At 35.3% G+C, this 21777-nt stretch overlaps 1 protein-coding gene across 1 annotated transcript in view; it reads left to right on the forward strand.

The window, feature by feature from the left end:
- MYCBP2 (MYC binding protein 2, E3 ubiquitin protein ligase) overlaps positions 1–21777 on the forward strand; it is a 282186-nt gene that overhangs the window by 63533 nt on the left and 196876 nt on the right. The window contains exons 11-17 of the mRNA XM_011953854.1: positions 430–506; positions 1167–1371; positions 3563–3727; positions 6338–6496; positions 12834–13038; positions 20358–20503; positions 21119–21220. Coding sequence (XP_011809244.1) covers positions 430–506; positions 1167–1371; positions 3563–3727; positions 6338–6496; positions 12834–13038; positions 20358–20503; positions 21119–21220 — 1059 coding nt within the window. The remainder of the gene's footprint in view (positions 1–429; positions 507–1166; positions 1372–3562; positions 3728–6337; positions 6497–12833; positions 13039–20357; positions 20504–21118; positions 21221–21777) is intronic.

Here is a 21777-nt window from a genome sequence, read left to right on the forward strand (position 1 = left end):
GGACTAACCTCTCCAGCCTTTATATTTGCTTATTTGTAAACCAAGTGGTATAGTTGAGGAATCAAATGAGATAAATTTTGTGAATTGTATAATGTCTGATACCTAATAAATGCTCAATAAAAATTTGGCCATTTATACATTAATTCAAGGAATATTGCTGACAGTGAATTTTAAAAATTTTTTGTTGTATATTTAAAAAATTAATTTGGTACTGGTTTGGAACAAGAAAAACAGATTATGATAGCTTTATCATTCCTTGGAGTACTATACCTATGGTTAATATGTTTAAAAATTTGAGTGTGTAACATTTTGTCATCCTTGTTTTGTAGTGATTTTGAATTGACATTGCAATCACTCAAAATAGTACATGTTGTGTTTAGAATTCTTCATATTAGAAATGCAATAGTATTTATTAGTCTCGTATTTCAGGTACAGGATTTGATGAGGAGTCAGCAATTCTTGGTGCAGGACGAGAGTTTGCGCTAATGAAAACAGCAAATGGAAAGGTAAGTTACTCTCTGGATTAAAAATTAGCATTCTCTGATTTAAGAGATTAAAGTACAATCTGTTGATTAGTTTATATAGTTTGCATCTTTAAGGAGAATAATCTTTTAAATTTTGATTTAAAATTATTTTTTTATGAGATAAAATTTTATTCATGTTGGGAACAGTACAGGCATGCCTCATTTTATTGTGCTTAGTTTTGTTGCACTTCACAAATAATTGCTCTTTTTACAAATTGAAGGTTTGTGACAACCCTGAGTTGAGTGAGTCTGTTGGCACCATTTTTCTAACAGCATGTGCTCACTTTGTGTCTCTGTGTCACATTTTGGTAATTCTCTAAATATTTCAAACTTCTTTATTATTACATCTGTTATCTTTGATGTTACTATTGTAGTTATTTTAGGGTGCTATGATGTGTGCATATAGAAGACAGAAAACTTAATGGATAAAAGATATAAAAAAGCTATTATGAACTGTGTCTTCTTAGCAAAATATGTGTATTTCTTGCTCAACTCCCGTAAGTTGAATAGTGTAAAAAAGAGTTTGTTTTTATGTGAATTTTGTTTTTCAGTAAAATATTGATGTCCTTTTTTTTTCTCAAGTGAAATGTGATGCACTATTATAAAAAGCACCATAATTCCTTTTTTTTTTTTAAATATAAGATATATTATACTGGCAAATACCAGAGTCTTGGAATCAAACAAGGTGGTCCTTCAGCAGGAAAATGGGTTGAGCTGCCAATTACAAAATCTCCAAAGATAGTACACTTCTCAGTTGGACACGATGGCTCTCACGCCCTTTTAGTTGCAGAAGATGGGAGCATATTCTTTACAGGATCTGCTAGTAAAGGAGAAGATGGAGAATCAAGTAAGTTGAGTGATCGACTATGCATTTAATAAAAATAAATGCTCTATTTTAGTAAAAATAAATAAAACTTTATTAACATAAAGTTACCAGTTTAACAACACTAACCTCACCAAGTTAATAGAGGATTTTACACTCGGGACATATTTAGTTAATGGCAGTGGGTTATTGTTCATTGAAAAAAAAATGTGCTTGCTAATTTCATTCTAAAGTTCATATTTATGAATTTTTATGCTTTATGGGAATGTGGCTATTCATCTGAGAGTATATGCTTTTTTTATAGCAGTTAATGTTATTTTAAAAACTTACTTGTTGCAATAGATTATTTTAGGAAACCCAAAAACTTTAGAAGGAATGTACACTTCAGAATGAAGGTAAACTTTATATAATCTTTTGTAATAGTATTGGCTATGGATTACGATTTTTTGTTTTTGTGTTTTTTGAGACAGGGTCTTAATCTGTGACCCAGGCCAGAGTGCAGCAGTGTGATTAGCTCACTGCAGCTTTGACCCCTGGGCTCAAGTGACCCCCTCCACCTCAGCCTCATGAGTACCTGGGACTATAGGCACATGCAACTGTGCTCAGCTAATTTTTGTATTTTTTGTAGAGATGGAGTTTTGCCATGTTACCCAGGCTGGTCTCAAACTCCTGCATTCAAGCAATCTGCCAGCCTCCCAAAGTGCTGAGATAACAGTCATGAGCCAGCATGCCTGGACTGGATTACGATTTTTGGTGTTATTTCTCTGTGATGGAATCATTGCTAAGCAATGACAAAGAAAATTATTTTGTTTATGTCTCATATTTCTTACGTTTCTGTGCAGTCTTCCTCAAAGTGTCATTTTTCTCTGTTTATAAATTCTCACGTACTTTATACATTTTAGCACATTGGAGAAGCATCTTATAGGGATTAGGTTGTAAAGCCAATACATAATGTAAAAATAATGTGAAAATAAAAGTTATTTGGAAAAACCCTTTAAAGTAGCCATAAAGTGTATGATTATCTCTCAGAATAATTTTTCCTTCTGGCATTTGGAGGACATTGTCCTTTCTCTGAGGACCAGGTAAAGTAGTTGTAGTGTATGTGTCTGTATATGTATGTGTGTTTGCATATACATGTGTGTGTGTGTGTGTATGTGTGTGTGTGTGATGTCATATGAAAAGTAGAGTATTTTAAGCCCTAGCACAGCAGCAATACATTTTTGTTCTGAAAGACATGCAGGGACTGGGGCTGACTGAAGGAACAATTGGTTTCTTGTTTCCCATATTTTGCCTAGTTCAAGGATTTAGTTTTTGAGAGCAGTGGCTGCTTGAATCACCACAATTAAAATTATTCACTCTCCTTCCATATATATATATCTCCTTTCCTTATAATATCTCATTGACGGCCGGGCGCGGTGTCTCACACCTGTAATCCCAGCACTTTGGAAGGCCAAGGCAGGTGGATCACGAGGTCAGGAATTCGAGACCAGCCTGGCCAACATGGCAAAACCCCATCTCTTCTAAAAATACAAAAATTAGCCAGGTGCGGTTGCGGGTGCCTGTAATCTCAGCTACTCAGGAGGCTAAGGCAGGAGAGTCACTTCAACCTGGGAGGTGGAGGTTGCAGTGAGCTGAGATCATGCCATTGTACTTCAGCCTGGGCAACAGGAGCAAGACTCCATCTCAAAAAAAAAAAAGTGTGTGTGTATATATATATATACACACACACACACATATATATATGTGCATATATATATAATTGACTTGATGTAACTGCTTATTCAATATATATGTTGAATGAATGAGGAACTTCTTTTACTTTACAGGATCTAACAAGAATACATGTGAATTACAACTTGGAAAAAAAGCAGATTTTAGATATGTGTTAGTAGACTGGTATTAATAATGCAATAGCTAATTTAGAGATTGAGCCCTCCAGGAGTTTGGTAGAAAACTAGTATTACTCATTGAGAATTTGAATGTACTTCAAAGAATGAGGATCTAGCAATTATAGCATAAATATTAATTGACCAGATGAGGCTAGCAGGTTCACTAATTTTAAGTGACGTGTTGGGAAGCCCAGGCCTTTGTGAAAATGGACAAATAGTGTCATAAATGCAAATAATACATTTTTTTTCTTTGAGCTTTACATACAAACCATTATTATTATTTTAGTACATAGAGATTTTGATTTAATCTAATTTCTTTTTTAAAGCTAAGAGCAGACGGCAATCCAAACCTTATAAACCTAAAAAGATAATTAAGATGGAAGGAAAGATTGTGGTGTATACAGCCTGCAATAATGGAAGTAGTTCTGTTATTTCTAAAGATGGAGAACTCTACATGTTTGGAAAAGATGCCATTTACTCTGATAGTTCAAGTAAGTTAAAAAAAAGTTTTATGCAAAGAAGTTTCAGTACTAGTTTTGTATGACAAAGACATATCTAGAAAATTTATGTTTGTAGCATGCTTTCTCTACATTTTTTACATTTCCTTCCAAATGTGAAATATTTCGAAAGAGAAATTTTCTGTCCTATCTTGTCATTAGGAGCACTGTCCCTAGTTTCATGCAGAGCTAATCATAGAGCTTGGCAAGGGAAGCTTCACTGTAGCTGTGACTTCTGTGGAATGCTTTTTCTAGATTCACGTGCTTATGGGACATGTCCCTGGGACAGTGGTAGTATCCTGGAGAAGTGATTTTCATGACAAAGCTAGTTTATTGTTGAAGTATTTTTTCTCCCCCATTAGAGTGTTTGGCTGGGATGATCTGTCTTATTTACTGTTCTATCACCAGTGCCTAGCACAGTGTCTGCCACATTGTAGGGTCTCAAGAATTATTTTCTAGTGTCTGGGTGACTGATAAACCAAGTTTAAGAAGTGGATATGAGGGGTAGAACTAGCTAAATCATTTTATATTTATAAATGCTAATCTCAAAAACTTGTCGTATTTGGTTACTAGATTTTCTTTCTAGCAGCTAGAAATGAATATAATGAATGAGGCATCCCACTTGGAGGGATTTTATGTGTGATAAGTATGTAAAGCCTTTGAGTTTCTTTGTAAAAAAGGAAACTAGAATTAATGAAGTTTATGATTAGAAGTTTATGTGATTGTCCCATGCTGGGGAAATTACACCTGTAGAACATTTATAACCATTAATTATTAAGTCGAGAGGTACCCAGATGATAAGTGAACTGGCTTAATGCTATAATATTTAGATTTTCAATTGGATGCAGCTATCAGAGTAAATCAGAATTTGGGAGTGGGCTCTTGTACACTTTAAAAATAATATTCAAAATAATTATTGCTTACTAATATCCACTGGGTAGAGCTGATGGAAACTTGTATATTTCTTCAACATATATTTATTGAGCATGGATGATACATTAGTGATTGATGGACCTGTCACACCTGGTTACTGCCTTTTTAAGGATCTGAAGGACAGTTGGGTATTACAGGACTTAAATGTTGGTGAAGTGGCATTGAATGGTTATGGACATAGACTCAGATCCTAGCACCAACACTTTTTTTTTTTTTGGTGGGGGGCAGGAGTGGAGTCTCACTCTATCCCCCAGGCTGGAGTGCAGTGGTGCAATCTCAGCTCACTGCAACCTCTGCCTCCTGGGTTCCAGCGATTGTCCCACCTCAGCCTCCCAAGTAGCTGAGACTATAGGAATGCACCACGACGCCCAGCTAATTTTTTGTATGTTTAGTAGAGACGAGAGTTCACTGTGTTGGCCAGGCTGGTCTCAAACTCCTGACCTCAAGTGATCCACCTGCCTCTCAGCCTCCCAAAGTGCTGGGATTACAGGCGTGAGCCACCGCACCCAGCCCCTGGCACCAACACTTTTAATTGGGTCACAGTTTTCTTAACCTTTAACTGGGTATCGGGTTACTTAATGTTTGAGTTCTCTTTTTGTTTTTTTCCTACCTGCAAAAAATAATGATAGCACCTGCTTCGTATGGTTGTTGTGAAGATTATAGGAGGTAGAGCTTAAGAAATGCTTAGCACATCATGTAAGGTCTCAAAACATGTCAGCTAGTACTGTTAATAATAAATAACTACTGTTTTATATATCATACACATACACTTAACCTTTTTCAAATGTGCTAGATATTAAAAGTGGAAATTTTTGAGGTATAATTAACAAAAGACCTAAACTAGTGTAAGGTGAAAGTGAAGGCCACCTCAAGGTAGTGATATCTGAGCTAATAGTGTAGAACAGTTTTCCCAAAGCATACTTTGAGATTGATATTATTTGTAATTTAAAACAAATACTTGAAAACGTGTTTTTATTTTAATGTATATTGGAAAAATAGTCAATAATCTTTGTTTATTAATGTTATTACTACTTGATAAGGTTGAAGATGCTACAATCAATTTAGAGTTGATACAAAACATATTAAACAGATAATATGAGTGGCACTTGGATATGACAAGTAAAATGAAAGTAATATATGGATAAGTGAAGTTTAGAAAATAGTTGTGTATTGGATTATGGAAGAAAGCATTGTAGGTTGAAAAGGATTGAAAAATACTGTTTTGGAAAGTCTCACTAGTTTCTACAAAAACAATTTCATGTCAGTATACTATGGCAAGTATTTTACTTTGTTTTGCTGAGGCAGGTCAAAGCAGGTAAAATAAATTATTTATGGACTGCTTTGTGCTTAGACCAGAAAAGTTTGAGATTTTCTGACCCTTCTGAGTACTGTGGAGAGGGGTTACCATTTGGAGGAAGCATTCAGGAGAAGTAAGCTTGAGAGAAAGCTACAGTGAAGTTATGTCCAAAGTCTGAATGATAACGTTTTAGGATTCATTGAAGCTATGTTACAATGTTACAGAGTTAATTCAGTGATACTCTTGCCAGTCTTTTGGCTACTTATTTCTCATTTTGTTGAGTTATTTTGCCCCGGAAATAAACAGTTCTGCTCTTTTACTAGGCTCAGAAGGGCCTTTTTATTGTTTTTACTAAATTTGTTTCTTTCCTTTAGGTTTGGTAACTGATTTGAAGGGCCATTTTGTAACTCAGGTAGCTATGGGCAAAGCTCACACTTGTGTTTTAATGAAGAACGGAGAAGTGTGGACATTTGGTGTAAATAATAAAGGACAGTGTGGACGAGACACTGGTGCCATGAACCAAGGTGGGAAAGGTAGGTCTTTAATTCTTAGATATTACAATTTGTGTTGTCTTTTCATTAGTTTTTCAGAACAACATAGTGAAAAGTCTTGTTCTTTTCAAAATGAGTGGCTCTTCTTTTTCTTTTTGTTCCTATTTAAATTTTTTAAAAATTTTTGATGGTTAGATAGTAGGTATATGTATGGGGTACATGAGTTATTTTGATACAGACATATAATGTGTAATAATCACGTTAGGGTAAATGGTGTCTCCATCATCTCCAGCATTTGTCCTTTCTTTGTGTTATGAGCATTCCAGTTGTACTCCCTCAGTTGTTCTGAAGTGTACAACAAATTATCGCTGACTGTAATCACCCTGCTGTGCTATCAAATAGTAGATCTCTTGAATCTAATTATGTTTTTGTGCCAACTAACCATCCCATTTCTCACCCACTCTCCCCGACTACCTTTCCCAGCCTCTAGTAACCAGCATTGTACTCTCTGTCTTCATGAGTTCAATTATTTTAATTTTTAGCTCCCACAAATGAGTGAGAACATGTGAAGTTTGTCTTTTGATGCCTGCCTTCTTTCACTTATCATAATATCCTCCAGTTACATCTTGTTGCAAATGATAGGATCTCATTCTTTTTTATGGTTAAATAGTACTCCATTGTGTTTATGTACCACATTTTCTGTATCCATTCATCTGTTGATGGACACTTAGGTTGCTTCCAAATCTTGGCTATTGTGAATAGTGCTGCAATAAACATGAGAGTGCAGATATCTCTTTGATGTACTAGTTTCCTTTCTTTTGGGTATATCCGTAGCAGTGGAATTGTTGGATCATATTCTAGTTTTGGTTTTTTGGGGAAGCTTCATACTGTTCTCCGGAGTGGCTGTACTAAATTTACATTCTCACCAACAGTGTACCAGTGTTCCCTTTTCTCCACATCCTCTCCAACATTTGTTATTGCCTGTCTTTTGGATAAAAGCCATTTTAACTGGGGTGAGATGATATCTCAGTGTAGTTTTGATTTGCATTTCTCTGATGATCCGTGATGTTGAGCACCTTTTCATATACCTGTTTGCCATTCATATGTCTGCTTTTGAAAAATGTCTATTCAGATCTTTTTCACATTTTTTTAATTGGATTTGAGTGGCTCTTTGACTTTATACTTGTGAATTAGGAAAACCACTGAATTTCTTATTTATTTGATGATAATTATGATAAAATATCACTGGAAAAGCAAATATACTTTAGATTTTAGATTTTTGAGCAAATGAGCTGGCTTGCTCAAATCATCTTCTAAATTCTACATAAAATAGTGCTTCTTTGACTTAGCATCTTTGATGACTACGTTACCCCAGAAAAGTCTTTTCCAACCTTTTGGTTATTAGCTGCTTTTATACCACATGTTTGAAATTTTAACCATTTTTGGCAGTAGTCTATCTGGCAAATATTATCATCCCATTTAACAACACATGCTACCTGTAATTTAACCTGTTCTTGACAACTAAGAGTGATCCTTATGAATATCTGACAGTTTACCAAGAAAAGACTAAATTGTAGACACATCTTCTTCACAGTATCCTTTGCCCCAACCCTAAGGCCATTGAAGAGAACAAAGGTCTTTATCCTTTGATTGCCCTGTATTTTGTGGTCTTGTTTTGTTGTTGTGGTTTTAAATAGCATGTCTACTTCTTGCCTTCAATTTTTACATCTAGCTGCTATCATTATGTTTATACCTTTCACTGCAGTTTCTGATTTTCTGTTTTAAATTTTGTATGGGCAAGAGAATAAAACAATACATATATATTATTAGAACTAAGCGTTGAACTTTGGTTAAAGTACCAATAATTTTGAGGATTAATGCCATATAAATGAACAGAACCTGGTTTTTCTGTTTTGAGGCTTTGATGTCAGACTCATGTGGATCTCAGGAACCCACCCTTCTTTGTCTTTGCCTTATTTGTGTGTCTGTATGTGTATTTAAAATGTATCACTTTAAAAATGAGCAAGTTATTAGAATATATTGGCAAATGAGGAAGGAACAAAAGAAAGAAATGGATTACTTCACAATGGAAATACTTTGATTTCTTGCGAAATTAGTGAACTTGTTTTGGACAATAACTGCTAGGACAAAGGGGAGAATCAGTTTTTTTTTTAAATGTATGTTCAGATTATGTTTTATAAGAAGTCTGAACTGAAAAACATTGTTTCCTCATTGTGAAACTCTTTTGTGAAAATTGAGCATAAATTTACACTTGTGTTCTAGATTCTTCAGTGAAATTTTGTAATAATCAAAGTAAAATTGTTAAAAGATTTTTTTTAATAGAAATGATACCTACCCTGTTGGTAAGTAATGAATTAGAAAGCAGATGAGTAAAGTAAGACACATACAATGCATACTGATTGCAGAGTCATAACGGATGCTGGGGAGGATGTGGAGAAAGGGGAATGCTCATACATGGCTAGTGGAAATGTAAATTAGTACAGCAACTAGGGAAAACATGGATTTTTCATTCGTATGAAGGTGACTCAAAAAACTGAAAATAGAACTGCCACATGATCCAGCAACCCCACTTCTGGGTATATGTATCCAAAAGAACGGAAATCTGTATGTCAGAGAGATGCCAGCATTCTCATGTTTATCACAGCAGTATCTGCAACAGCCAAGATATGGAATCAACTTAAGTATCCATCAGCAGATGAATGGGTAAAGAAAATGTGATACATACGCAATAGAATATTATTCAGCCCTAAAAAAGAATGAAATCTTGTTATTTGCAGCAACATGGATGGAACTGAAGGACATGACGTTAACTGAAATAAAATAAACCAGGGACAGAGAGACAAATATATGTGGGAACTAAAAAATTGATTTCATGGAGGTAGTAAATAGAATAGTGATTACCAGAGGCTTTATAAGGATAGTGAGAGGGGGAGAAGAAGAGGGGTTGGTTAATAGGTACAAAAATACAGTTAGAGAGAAGGAATAAGTTCTAATGTTCAGGAGCAGAGTAGGGTGAATGTCATTAACAACAACATATTGTATATTTCAAAATAGCTAGAAGAGAGGACTTAGACTATCCCAGTTACCCTGACTTGATCCCACTTACCCTGATTTGATCATTAGGCATTGGATGCGTGTATGAAAACTCACATGTATGCCATAAATAGGTATAACAGTTATGTATCAATTTAAAAAGAACATAAAGGAATATTTTAAAAGTTTATTTAAACCAGGAAAGTACAGAAAATATTGAAATATTAAAAAATTGTGCATCTACCATGTCTTGTCATTTTTTTTCAGTTAAAAAAAAATCACAGGTAAGATTCAAGTGCCCCATATTCCCCTTCCAAGGCTTATTATCATATTCCATTTCTCTCCGGAGCTAACCGCGATCATGACTTTGATAAGTATATGTTCAGTCATGTTCTTATATATTTTTACATGTTCTTTTATATTTTATGTGTAAAATAATATTGCATAATCATATCTCTTTTACACATAAAAATATACTACTGTTTTATGTGTTTTTATAAGTGTTAATCTGTTATTTGTATTTTTCTACAAATTGTTTTTTTCCTCATCGTTCTGTTAGAAATATGTCCATGTTGGTTCATATAAATTTAAATGATTTATGTTACTAATGTGTAATATACCACACAATGAACATGCCATAGTGTATCCATTCTCCTGTTGATGGATGGGCTTATTTCCAATTTTTCATTGTTATAAATTAGTTTAAAACCCGCTTTATACATGTTTCTTGGCAAACGTTTGAGACTTTCTGTGGTGTAATTGCTCTGTTGTGGATTTCAGTTTTATTGGATTTTTCTTGAAAGAGATTGTACCAGTTTATACTCTGACCATTAGAGTTGGATTTTCCACATCACGTCAAATAGTTGATATAGGCAGACTGATTTTTGTCAATTTGGTGGCTCTGAAATGGTATCTTACTGTAATTTTTTGTTGTATTGAAGTATAATATGCATGCAGGAAAGTATACATAGTATCTTGATGAATTTTCTCAAATTGATTGTATTCATGTAATCAGCACCCAGATTAAGAAACCACATATTACCAGCACCCCAGAAAGCCCCACTTTATATTCCTGTCTGCTCCCCAGTTAATTACCATAAATTAGTTTTCTTTTTATACCTCATATAAATGAAATCATGCAGTATGAATTCTTTTGTGTCCAGTTTCTTTTCATTGTTTTATGTTCATGAAGTCCATACATATTGTTACAAGTAGTTATAGATTGTTCATTTTTGTTCTATTAAATTATACATAGATACTATGGTTTTAAAATTCTTTCTAGTATTTGGGTATTTGGATGGTTTCCAGTTTTGGTTATTATGAATAATATTGCTGTGAACATTCTAGTAAATGTCTTTTGGTGAAAGTCTTTATTCATGTCTTTTGGGTATATACCTAGGAGTATAATTGCTGGGTCTCTCATTTTTCTTTTAATTTTCATCCGCTTGGTTATTAATACTGAGTTTGAACATCTCTTCAAACTTTATTTTACTTACTTTTAAAAATTGATTTGTAGGAGCTTTTTTTGCGTATTGTGTTTTACGTGTCTTTGACTAACCTGTGGTTTAAAGTTTCATTTGTTATACATAATTTCAAAACTTTGATGTCAAAATTTCCAATCTTTTTCTTTATAAATTTTTGATGAATGTAGCCAGGTGGGAGATTTTATTTTCCACGTAAATCAGAACCAACTCTATCTGCTTGACATTGTGATTGAGATTCCATTGACTGTAAATATTAATTTGAGGATAATAGTTCCAGTACTGTTGGAATGATTAAATGAGTAATGCTTATAGAACTAGTTACAATAGTGCTCAGTACATTTTAGCTATGATTATTAAAAATAGTCACTGAGGCTTCCTTCAGGATCACCTTATTTTAATCCTAGATATAGCTATCTGATGCTTGGTTGTCTAATTTTTCTGCTTGCCCATAGATCAGAAGTGGCAAAACTCCAAAAGGCTACATATGCTATGAGTTTATTTCTTGATTAGATAGACCTGTATTGAGTGATAGCTATATGTTAAGTGGATGTTATAGGTGTAGGAGAATAGGGTTGACTAAGAATAAGAGATAGTATGAACAAGACATAACCTCATAACTTAGATCCCTTAGGAAAGTCAAATATAAAATATAATTACTAGACTCCCACAGATTTGTTCTCCCATCATATGGTCTTATAGTACAGTGTTCCTTAAAAACCCTATCAGTTGTAGTTTACATTTTTATTTGGTTATTTGATTAATGTCTGTCTTTCTCACTATATTATAAGCTTTGTAACAGCTCATTATTAACAGTCTTCAGTTTCTAGAGCAGAGGTCTGCAGAGTATATAACCTGATGTCATTTTTTACATAGCCCTCCAAGCTAAAAATTGATTTTACATTGTAAGGATTGTAAAAAATGTGACAAGGATTTGTATGGGCCACAGAGCCTGAATTATTTACTGGCCCTTTATAAAAGGTTTGTTGATTTCTTGCCATGAAGGAATCCCTGGAGTATAGTAGGTGTTCAATTTAGAAAAAAAAAAAAAGATGAATGAATTGTAACACCATTTTAAAAAGTGGTAAGTGAGGTATAAACAGGCACTAAGGAGGTAGTGACTGACTGCCTGGAAAAGGTAGCAAGTGCTTTCATAGGGAATGACTTCTGAGCTGAATTTTTGAAGGCTGAAGTTTCTCTGCTAGATGAGATAGGCAGAGACATCTTGTAAATGAGGAAGGAAGAGGCAGAGGGAACAAGAATGAACAAGGGCCCCAAGCATATGGAAGGACACAGAGTATTTGGAGAGCAGAGGGAAAAGAAATGAGATTGGAGAAAATTAGGAGCCATCTTGTGCCTACTGCGTCTTGCTGAGTTTTGCTCTTCTGAAGATCTTAGAAAGTCATTGGGGGTTTGTAAATTATGAAGTTGTGGGATCACATGTGTGCTTTGGGAGGATGATTGGTGGCAGTAGGAGGATGATCTAGAGTGGGGGACTCTTGGCGTGGAGCATGGTTGGGAGGCTTTCTTTGGTCTGTTGAGTGAAAGTGTTGGTAGTGAGGATGGAAAACAGGAAAAGATTTAAAAGTATGATTGACAGATGGTAACAGTCAAGAGACATTTGATAATAGCCTTCCTTGCCTTCTTTTGCAGAAATGAAATGGGGAGAGTGTTTATTAGTGGTCTGTAAATTAAAATTTATTTTCGTTACTCAAATTTAAGCATTTCTTGGTATAATTGCTTGGATTAGCATGTTGTCATTTTTTAAACTGGGAAATATAGTCATCCATCTTTTATACATGAAAGTAATCTGTATAACAATTATAAATTGATCTGTCGAATAGGGTTTGGAGTTGAAAATATGGCAACAGCAATGGATGAAGATCTGGAAGAAGAACTAGATGAAAAAGATGAGAAGTCTATGATGTGCCCTCCAGGCATGCACAAATGGAAGCTGGAGCAGTGCATGGTTTGCACTGTCTGTGGAGACTGTACAGGTTATGGAGCCAGCTGTGTCAGTAGTGGACGGCCAGACAGAGTCCCTGGAGGGTAAGAGAGAGTGATTCCTACTAAAGAACATGTGCAGAACACATTTCTTTGCAAAATCATTCCAGATTATACTCTACTATTAATATTTTTTTCTTAAAGACACCATGGCATCTTCATTTGATCTTAGCCAAAAGGCCAAGAAAGTATAATTCTTATAGTTGTTTTCTGTTATAATAATTTATATTTTAGTGTCTTTTTTTTTTCTTTTTTCTTTTTCTTTTTATTATACTTTAAGTTCTAGGGTACATGTGCATAACGTGCAGGTTTGTTACATATGTATACTTGTGCAATGTTGGTGTGCTGCACCCATCAACTCGTCAGCACCCATCAATTCATCATTTATATCAGGTATAACTCCCCAATGCAATCCCTCCGTCCTCCCCCCTCCCCATGATAGGCCCCAGTGTGTGATGTTCCCCTTCCCGAGTCCAAGTGATCTCATTGTTCAGTTCCCACCTATGAGTGAGAACATGCGGTGTTTGGTTTTCTCTTCTTGTGATAGTTTGCTAAGAATGATGGTTTCCAGCTGCATCCATGTCCCTACAAAGGACGCAAACTCATCCTTTTTTATGGCTGCATAGTATTCCATGGTGTATATGTGCCACATTTTCTTAATCCAGTCTGTCACAGATGGACATTTGGGTTGATTCCAAGTCTTTGCTATTGTGAATAGTGCCGCAATAAACATACGTGTGCATGTGTCTTTGTAGTAGAATAATTTATAATCCTTTGGGTATATACCCAGTAGTGGGATGGCTGGGTCATATGGTACATCTAGTTCTAGATCCTTGAGGAATTGCCATACTGTTTCCATAATGGTTGAACTAGTTTACAATCCCACCAACAGTGTAAAAGTGTTCCTATTTCTCCACATCCTCTCCAACACAGCAGATCTCTCGGCAAATTTAGTGTCATTTTTAAGGTTGCCTTTCTTTCATTTAATTCATTTAAACCATTATTTAAAAACAGGTCGTAAGTTCTTCAAGATTTGGGGCTGTGCCTTTATTTGTATCATTTTTCTAAGCCTATTTACTGCCAAATATCTATTATATTTCTTTTTGTTGAACATGAATCTTTTCTAAGTAAAATTATCAATATCATATAGAGTACTTGATTAGATATATAATTTTGTTTTAAATTAAATTTACCATTTATAATTTTAGAAATTTTGTATGCTTCTAAAGTTACATCATACCTGTTATATTAATCCTTGTTCTCAATGGACCACATTTTTCAGGATTCTATATTATTGTAAATTTAAATTTAAAGTTAATATGTAAGTTTGGCAGAAGAAGAATGCAGGTTTTCTGCTAGGATGTTAGGAAGAATTTTGAATCTGTTTTCTACATTGCTAGTTATAGTCACTGTAACATAATGGGATATTCTTTGTAAGATCAGCTTTCTGATAATTGGCTGATTTGGGGGAGTAGAGAAAATTTTGCGAAGAGAAGCCCAGAAGGAAGACAGCCATCCTTGCATCTTGACCTTCCTCTTTGGCAACTCTGTAATAGTTGCTTCTTCCCAAATACTGTCTGGATCTAATAGGCGTTTATTTCTAAGTTTATGTTTGGCCTATCATAGTTAGATAGGTCATATATAACAGGCCTTTTCTTTAAGGCTGCTGAGATGCAATTTTTTAAAAACAAATTTTCTTTATATTATTAGTGTAAGCAATAAAGAGTCATCTTTATCAAAGGATAATACTTATTCTATCGTGCTTTATGTTTGGCTCTGTTTTCTGTTTTTAAGCACCTAACTTCTTTATTTTTAAACTTAATTCGGATGCAGATAGATTCTATGATTATTTTTTAACAGTGTTGGAATTGAGATTTATTCTCCTGGATCTCTCCAACACTATTTCCATTAAAATTCAATGTTATCTGGGTGTAGTGGCCCATATCTGTAATCCCAGTACTTTGGAAGGCTGAGGCCAGAAGATCACTTGAGGCCAGAAGATCACTTGAGGCCAGGACTTTGAAACCAGCCTTGGCAGCATAGCAATACCCCTATCTCAAAAAATATATAATAAAAATAAAATTTAATATCCCTACTCTCTGAACTTAAGCAGCCAGTATATATCATGAACAAAATCTATAAATTCTCTGATCTCTTTTGAAATTAATAATTTTTTTCCCCAAAGACTTATATAGTTTATAACAATTATTCATAGACTTACATGGACAATACTAACCAAGTATAATAATTGCTTTATTAATGAAGCAAACTGAATATATCAGAATACTAAGGACTATTAAGCTGACTTCAATTTTCATAAAATTGTGACTACATATCTTATGATAAAATAAATATAAAATTGACCAGCTTAACCATTTTTAAGTAGACAGTTCTGTGGTATTAAATCCATTCATAATGTGCCACTCGTACCACCATCCATCTCCATAACTCTTCATCTTGTAAAACTGAGACTCTGTACCCGTTAAACAATGACTCCTCATTCTTTCCTCTCCCCTGCCTCTGGCTTCCACTATTCTGTTTGCTTTCTTTCTCTATGGTTGACTACTCTAGGTACCTCTCGTATAAAGAGAATCATAGAGTATTTGTCTTTTTGTAACTGGCTTATTTCACTTAGCATAATATCCTCAGGGTTCATCCAGGTTGTCACATATATCAGAACATCCTTGCTTTTTGAGGCTGAATGATGTTCTATGGTACGTGTATACCACATTTTGCTTATCCATTCATGTACTGCTGAGCAAGTTGGGTTACTTCCACATTGTAGCTATTGTGAATAATGCTGCTGTGAAGATGAGTGTACAAGGAGCTCTTTGAGACCCTGTTTTCAGTTCCTTTGGGCATATACCCAGAAGTGGAATTGTTGGACCATATGGTAATTTTATTTTCAATCTTCTGAGGAACTGGCATACTATTTTCCACAGCAGCCAACCAGTTTACATTCCCACCAATAGTGTACAGATGTTCTAGTTTCTCCACGTCCTTCTTAACACTTATGATCTGTTGTTTTGGTAGTGGCATCCTAATGGGTATGAGGTAGTATCTCATTATAGTTTTGATTTGAATTTCTCCAGTGATTAGTGATGCTCAGCATCTTTCATATGCCTGTTGGCCATTTGGAGATCTTTGGAGAAATTGTATTCAAGTCCTTTCTCATTTTTGAATTGGGTTGTCAATTTCTTTTTATTCAAACTATATAGTTTGAATATTAATTCCTTATCAGATATATGATTTGAAAGTGAAAAGCCCTGTCTGTGGGTTATGTTTTTACTCTGTTGACTTTGTCTTTTCAAGCACAAAATATTTTAAATTTTCATGAAGTCCAGTTGTCTATTGTTTTTTTTGTTGTTGTTGCCTGTTCCTTTGGTGTAATATCCAGGAAATTATTCCCCAATCTAGTGTTGTGAAGAGTTTACTGTATCTTTTCTTCTAAGGTTGTTTTTTTTTTTTTAAATAGTTTTAGGTCTTACATTTAGGTCTTTGATTCATTTTGAGTTAATTTTTGTATATGCTTTTAAAGAAGTATCCAAATTCATTCTTTTACATGTGGATATCCAGTTTTCCCAGCGATGTTTATTGAAAAGATTATCCTTTCTCTATTGAATCATCTTGGCCCCTTTGTCAAAAATCAGCTGACCGTATATGTGAAGGAAGGCTTCTTGGCTGTCTATTCTATCCCATTGGACTGTATGACTGTCTTTGTGCCACACCTTATTGTTTTGATTACTGTAGATGTGTAGTAAGTTTTGAAGTCAGGAGCTATGAGTACTTTGTTCTTCTTTTTCAAGCTTGTTTGGCTCTTTGAAGTCCCTACAGATTTTCTATGAATTTTAGGATAGGTTTTTCTGTTCTGTAAAAGACATCATTGGGATTTTGATAGGGATTACAACGAATCTGTAGATTGCTTTGGGTAGTATGAACATCTTAAAAACATTAGTCTTCTAATCCATGAACATAAGATGTGTTTCTATTTATGTCATCTTTAATTTCTTTCAGCAGTGTTTTATAGTTCTCATTTCACCTCCTTGGTTAATTACTAAGTGTATTCTTTTTGATGCTGTGGAATTGTTTCTGTAATTTCCCTTTCATATCGTTCGTTGTTAGTGCCTAGAAATACAACTGATTTTTGTGTGTTGACTTTGTATCTTCCTACTTTGCTGAATTCATTTTCTCTATTGGTTTTTATGAGTGGAATCTTTAGGGTTTTCTACTTATGAGATTGTATTATCTGTGAACATAGATAATTTTACTTCTTCCTTTCTACTCTGGATGACCTTTATTTCTTTTCCTGTCGAGTTGTTCTGGCTAGAACTTCTAGTGCTGTTTAGGAGTGGTCAAAGTGGGCATCCTTGTCTTCTTCCTGATATTAGAAAGGAAAAACTTTCAGTCTCTCACCATTATGATGTTCACTGTGTGTTTTTCATGTGTGGTTTTTATGTTGAGATCATTTCCTTCTATTCCTAGTTTGTCAAGTGTTTTTATAATGAAAGGGCATTGAATTTTGTCAAATGCTTTTTCTACATCAATTGAGATGATCGTGTGTTTCTTTTCTTTCATTCTGTTAATGTGTTATATTACGTGGATTGATTTTCGTTTGTTGCATTCCGGGAGTAAATCCCACTTGGTTATGGTGTATAATTATTTTAATATCCTGCTGAATTTATTTTGTTAGTATTTTGTTGAGGATTTTTACATCATTATTCATACGGGATATTGGTCTGTAGGGTTTTTTTTCTGCCACCTCCTCCGCCCCCTTCTCTCCCGCTCTCCCTTTCTTCTCTTTCTCCTTCTTCTCCTTCTCCTTCTTCTTTCTTCTCCTTCTCCTCCTTCTTTTCTTGGAACTTCTCCTTCTCCTCCTCTTCCTGCTCCTTCTTCTTCTACTCCTTCTCCTTCTTCTCCTTCTTCCTTCTTCTTTTTGTTCATCTTTTGCCTGACATTGGTATCGGGGTAATCCTGGCCTCAAAGAATGAATTAGTGTTCTCTCCTCTTCAATTTTTTTTGGAAAGTTTTGAGAAGAATTGGTGTCATAAATACTATCTTAAAATTAGTGTCAATCTGGCATATTATGTGTCATAGTTTTTACTGTGTAGTAAGTGATCTTCCAAATAGTTTGTAATGCTTGCTTTTAAAAGTGACACATTTCACAGGGTGTCTAGCTATGTCTTTTAAACTGCTGCCAGGTATGTTCTTCCTTTTGTACCTTCCGAAATCTGTATAACCTGGGGTTCCACAAGGCTGTTAAAAGTTTTAAGGACTGATTCGCTGAACTACATTAAAGCTATGCCTTCTACAAAATATGTGGCTAAGAAGTTAGCTTCCCTGACCCCAAGTCAGTCTCTGGGAGTGTCTTTGTCAACGAATACCCCATATGGTTCACAATTGATATGAAAGGGACGAAGGAGAAAAAGAACAGGTAATTAATTGGACTCGTGAAAGGAGAGAATGGGAGGTGATGGCATGTAAAGAAGAGAGGGGGAAGGAGACGTGTGTGTGTGTGTGTATATATATGTGTGTGTGTATATGTGTATTTTATTTTTCCTTTCCAATGTGTGGATATTTTTATTTCCTTTTTTTTGTTGTTGTTATTTTATGTTCTGGAATACAAGTGCAGAACATGCAGGTTGGTTACATAGGTATGCACATGCCATGGTGGTTTGCTGCACCCATCAACCTGTCATCTACATTAGGTATTTCTCCTAATGCTCTCCCTCCCCTAGCCCCCACCCCCTGACAGGTCCCGGTGTGTGATGTTCCCCTCCCTGTGTCCATGTGTTCTCATTGTTCAACTCCCACTTATGAGTGAGAGCGTGCAGTGTTTGGTTTCCTGTTCCTCGGTTAGTTTGCTGAGAATGATGGTTTCCAGCTTCATTCATGTCCCTGCAAAGGACATGAACTCCTCCTTTTTTTATGGCTGCATAGTATTCCATGGTGTATATGTGCCATATTTTCTTTATCCAGCCTATCATTGATGGGCATTTGGGTTGGTTCCAAGTCTTTGCTATTGTGTAGTGCTGCAGTAAACATACATGTGCATGTGTCTTTATAGTGGAATGATTAATAGTCCTCTGGGTATATACCTAGTAATGGGACTGCTGGGTGAAATGGTATTTCTAGTTCTAGATCCTTGAGAAATTGCCACACTGTCCTCCACAATGGTTGAACTAATTTACACTCCCACCAACAGTGTAAAAGCTTTCCTATTTCTCTACATCCTCTCCAGCACCTGTTGTTTCCTGACTTTTTAATGATTGCCATTCCAGCTGATGTGAGATAGTATCATTGGGGTTTTGATTTGCATTTCTCTAATGACCACTGATGATGAGCTTTTTTTCATGTTTGTTGGCTGCAGAAATGTCTTTTGAGTAGTGTCTGTTCATATCCTTTGCCCACTTTTTGATGGGGTGGTTTGTTTTCTTGTAAATTTGTTTAAGTTCTGCCGCATAAATCAACATCTTCTTTTGAGAAGTGTCTGTTTATATCCTTTGCCCACTTTATGATGGGGTTGTTTGCTTTTCTGTAAATTTGTTTAAGTTCTTTGTAGATTCTGCATATTAGCCATTTGTCAGATGGATAGATTGCAAAAATTTTCTCCCATTCTATAGGTTGCCCGTTCACTCTGATGATAGTTTCTTTTGCTGTGCAGAAGCTCTTTAGTTTAATTAGATCCCATTTGCCATTGCTTTTGGTGTTTTAGTCATGAAGTCTTTGCCCATGCCTGTGTCCTGAATGATATTACCTAGGTTTTCTTCCAGGGTTTTTCTAGTTTTAGGTCTTATGTTTAAATCTTTAATCCATCTTGAGTTAATTTTTATATAAGGTGTAAGGAATGGGTCCAGTTTCAGTTTTCTGCATATGGCTAGCCAGTTTTCCCAACACCATTTATTAAATAGGGAATGGAAAATATTACATGAAGCTGGCAAGCTTAGGCTCTCTTGCTGAAGGCTACCAACACCTGCCTTCACTTATCTGCTGGACAGCAACATTGTTTGATTGTTTTTAGCCAACCAACCCATCTTGGTCACTTAATCCTAAAGCTTCTGGTGCTTCACTAACTGCAAAAAAACTTTTAAAAAATTGTTTTTAAAATAGTGACTTTGATGATAGTTGAATCTGTGTGTATTTTCTGTAGAAATATACCAATTATGCCTATTGGGAGCTTAATCAGAGTCTTGTTTTTAATTATTCTGCTATTTATACCCTTTCTTTAAAATGAGCAATCGTGATCTAAAGAGATGATTTCATTGCTTACTCATTTAACAATTTCAGAAATGTGGAAAATGAGTTATAGAAAAGAGTTTTAAGGAAAAATTAGGAAGATCTCAGTTGTCTTTTTTCCCCCCCACCAGGATCTGTGGTTGTGGTTCCGGAGAATCTGGTTGTGCTGTGTGTGGATGTTGCAAGGCCTGTGCAAGAGAGTTAGATGGTCAAGAGGCAAGACAAAGAGGAATTCTTGATGCAGTGAAAGAAATGATACCTTTAGATCTTCTTTTAGGTAATTTTGATTGATTATACTATGCTACACTGAGTTGTCTTCAACTCATTAAGTCTGACAGTTTAAACAATTTCTTTTAGGTATATGTTAAAAAATTAAGATAATAATTAATGTATGCAATACTGCTCTTATGGTAACTGACAATATGACACTGTTTAAGGGATGAGATTCTTTTTTTTTTTTTTGAGACAGAGTCTCGCTCTGTTGCCAAGTCTGGAGTACAGTGGCTCAATCTTAGCTCACTGCAACCTCTGCCTTCTAGGTTCAAGTGATTGTCCTGCCTCAGCCTCCCGAGTAGCTGGGAGTACAGGTGTCCACCACCACGCCTCATTTTTGTATTTTTAGTAGAGACAGGGTTTCACCATATTGGCCAGGCTGATCTTGAACTCCTGACCTCAGGTGATCTGCCCGCCTCTGCCTCCCAAAGTGGTGGGCCACCATGCCTATCCAGAATGAGATTCTTTTTCCCTTTTTGGCTAAGAATTCTTAAAGTAAAAATACTGTGTGTTTTAGACAATGTTTTTGCTAGCTTTTCTTTCTTGAATTTTAAGTAGTTCTGTTATAGTTATTATATAACATGTATGTTGTTATTTTTTTTTTTGGCCAATCCTCTAGCTGTCCCAGTGCCCGGGGTTAACATTGAAGAACACCTTCAGTTACGACAAGAAGAAAAACGGCAACGTGTAATCAGAAGGCACAGATTAGAGGAAGGAAGAGGTAAGATGTAGCTACAGAGAAAAAGTACATGCAAATCCACTTTCCTACCCTATCCTGAAACCACTGAAAAGTTCACACAATAAACTAATTTTGGGTAAGAAATCATCCAAATTAAAATTAGTAATATTCTGATAACTCATGAATATAATGTGAAAATATTCAGGGTATTCATAATTGTTCTAATAGCATATGTTGAAGGTATTTGTAATTGTGCTAGTAATATACATTTAATTCAGCAGGGTATTTATGGTGTAAGTCACCATATTAAGAATTGTGCCATCTGCCAAGTATCAGTAACTATTAGAAATGTCTACTTTTTAAAAATAGATATTCTCACAACTTGTCCTTCACCCAGACTTTGGACTTATCTATTTGACCGTGGAACAAAATTCAGTTTAGTCTTTTCACTTCTGTTTTCTTTTTTTTTTTTGAGACGGAGTGTCGCTCTGTCGCCCAGGCTGGAGTGCAGTGGCTGGATCTCAGCTCACTGCAAGCTCTGCCTTCCGGGTTTACGCCATTCTCCTGCCTCAGCCTCCCGAGTAGCTGGGACTACAGGC

The sequence above is a fragment of the Colobus angolensis genome, unplaced genomic scaffold (assembly GCF_000951035.1).
Source record: "Colobus angolensis palliatus isolate OR3802 unplaced genomic scaffold, Cang.pa_1.0 Scaffold374, whole genome shotgun sequence".
NCBI classification, from domain to species: Eukaryota; Metazoa; Chordata; class Mammalia; order Primates; family Cercopithecidae; genus Colobus; species Colobus angolensis.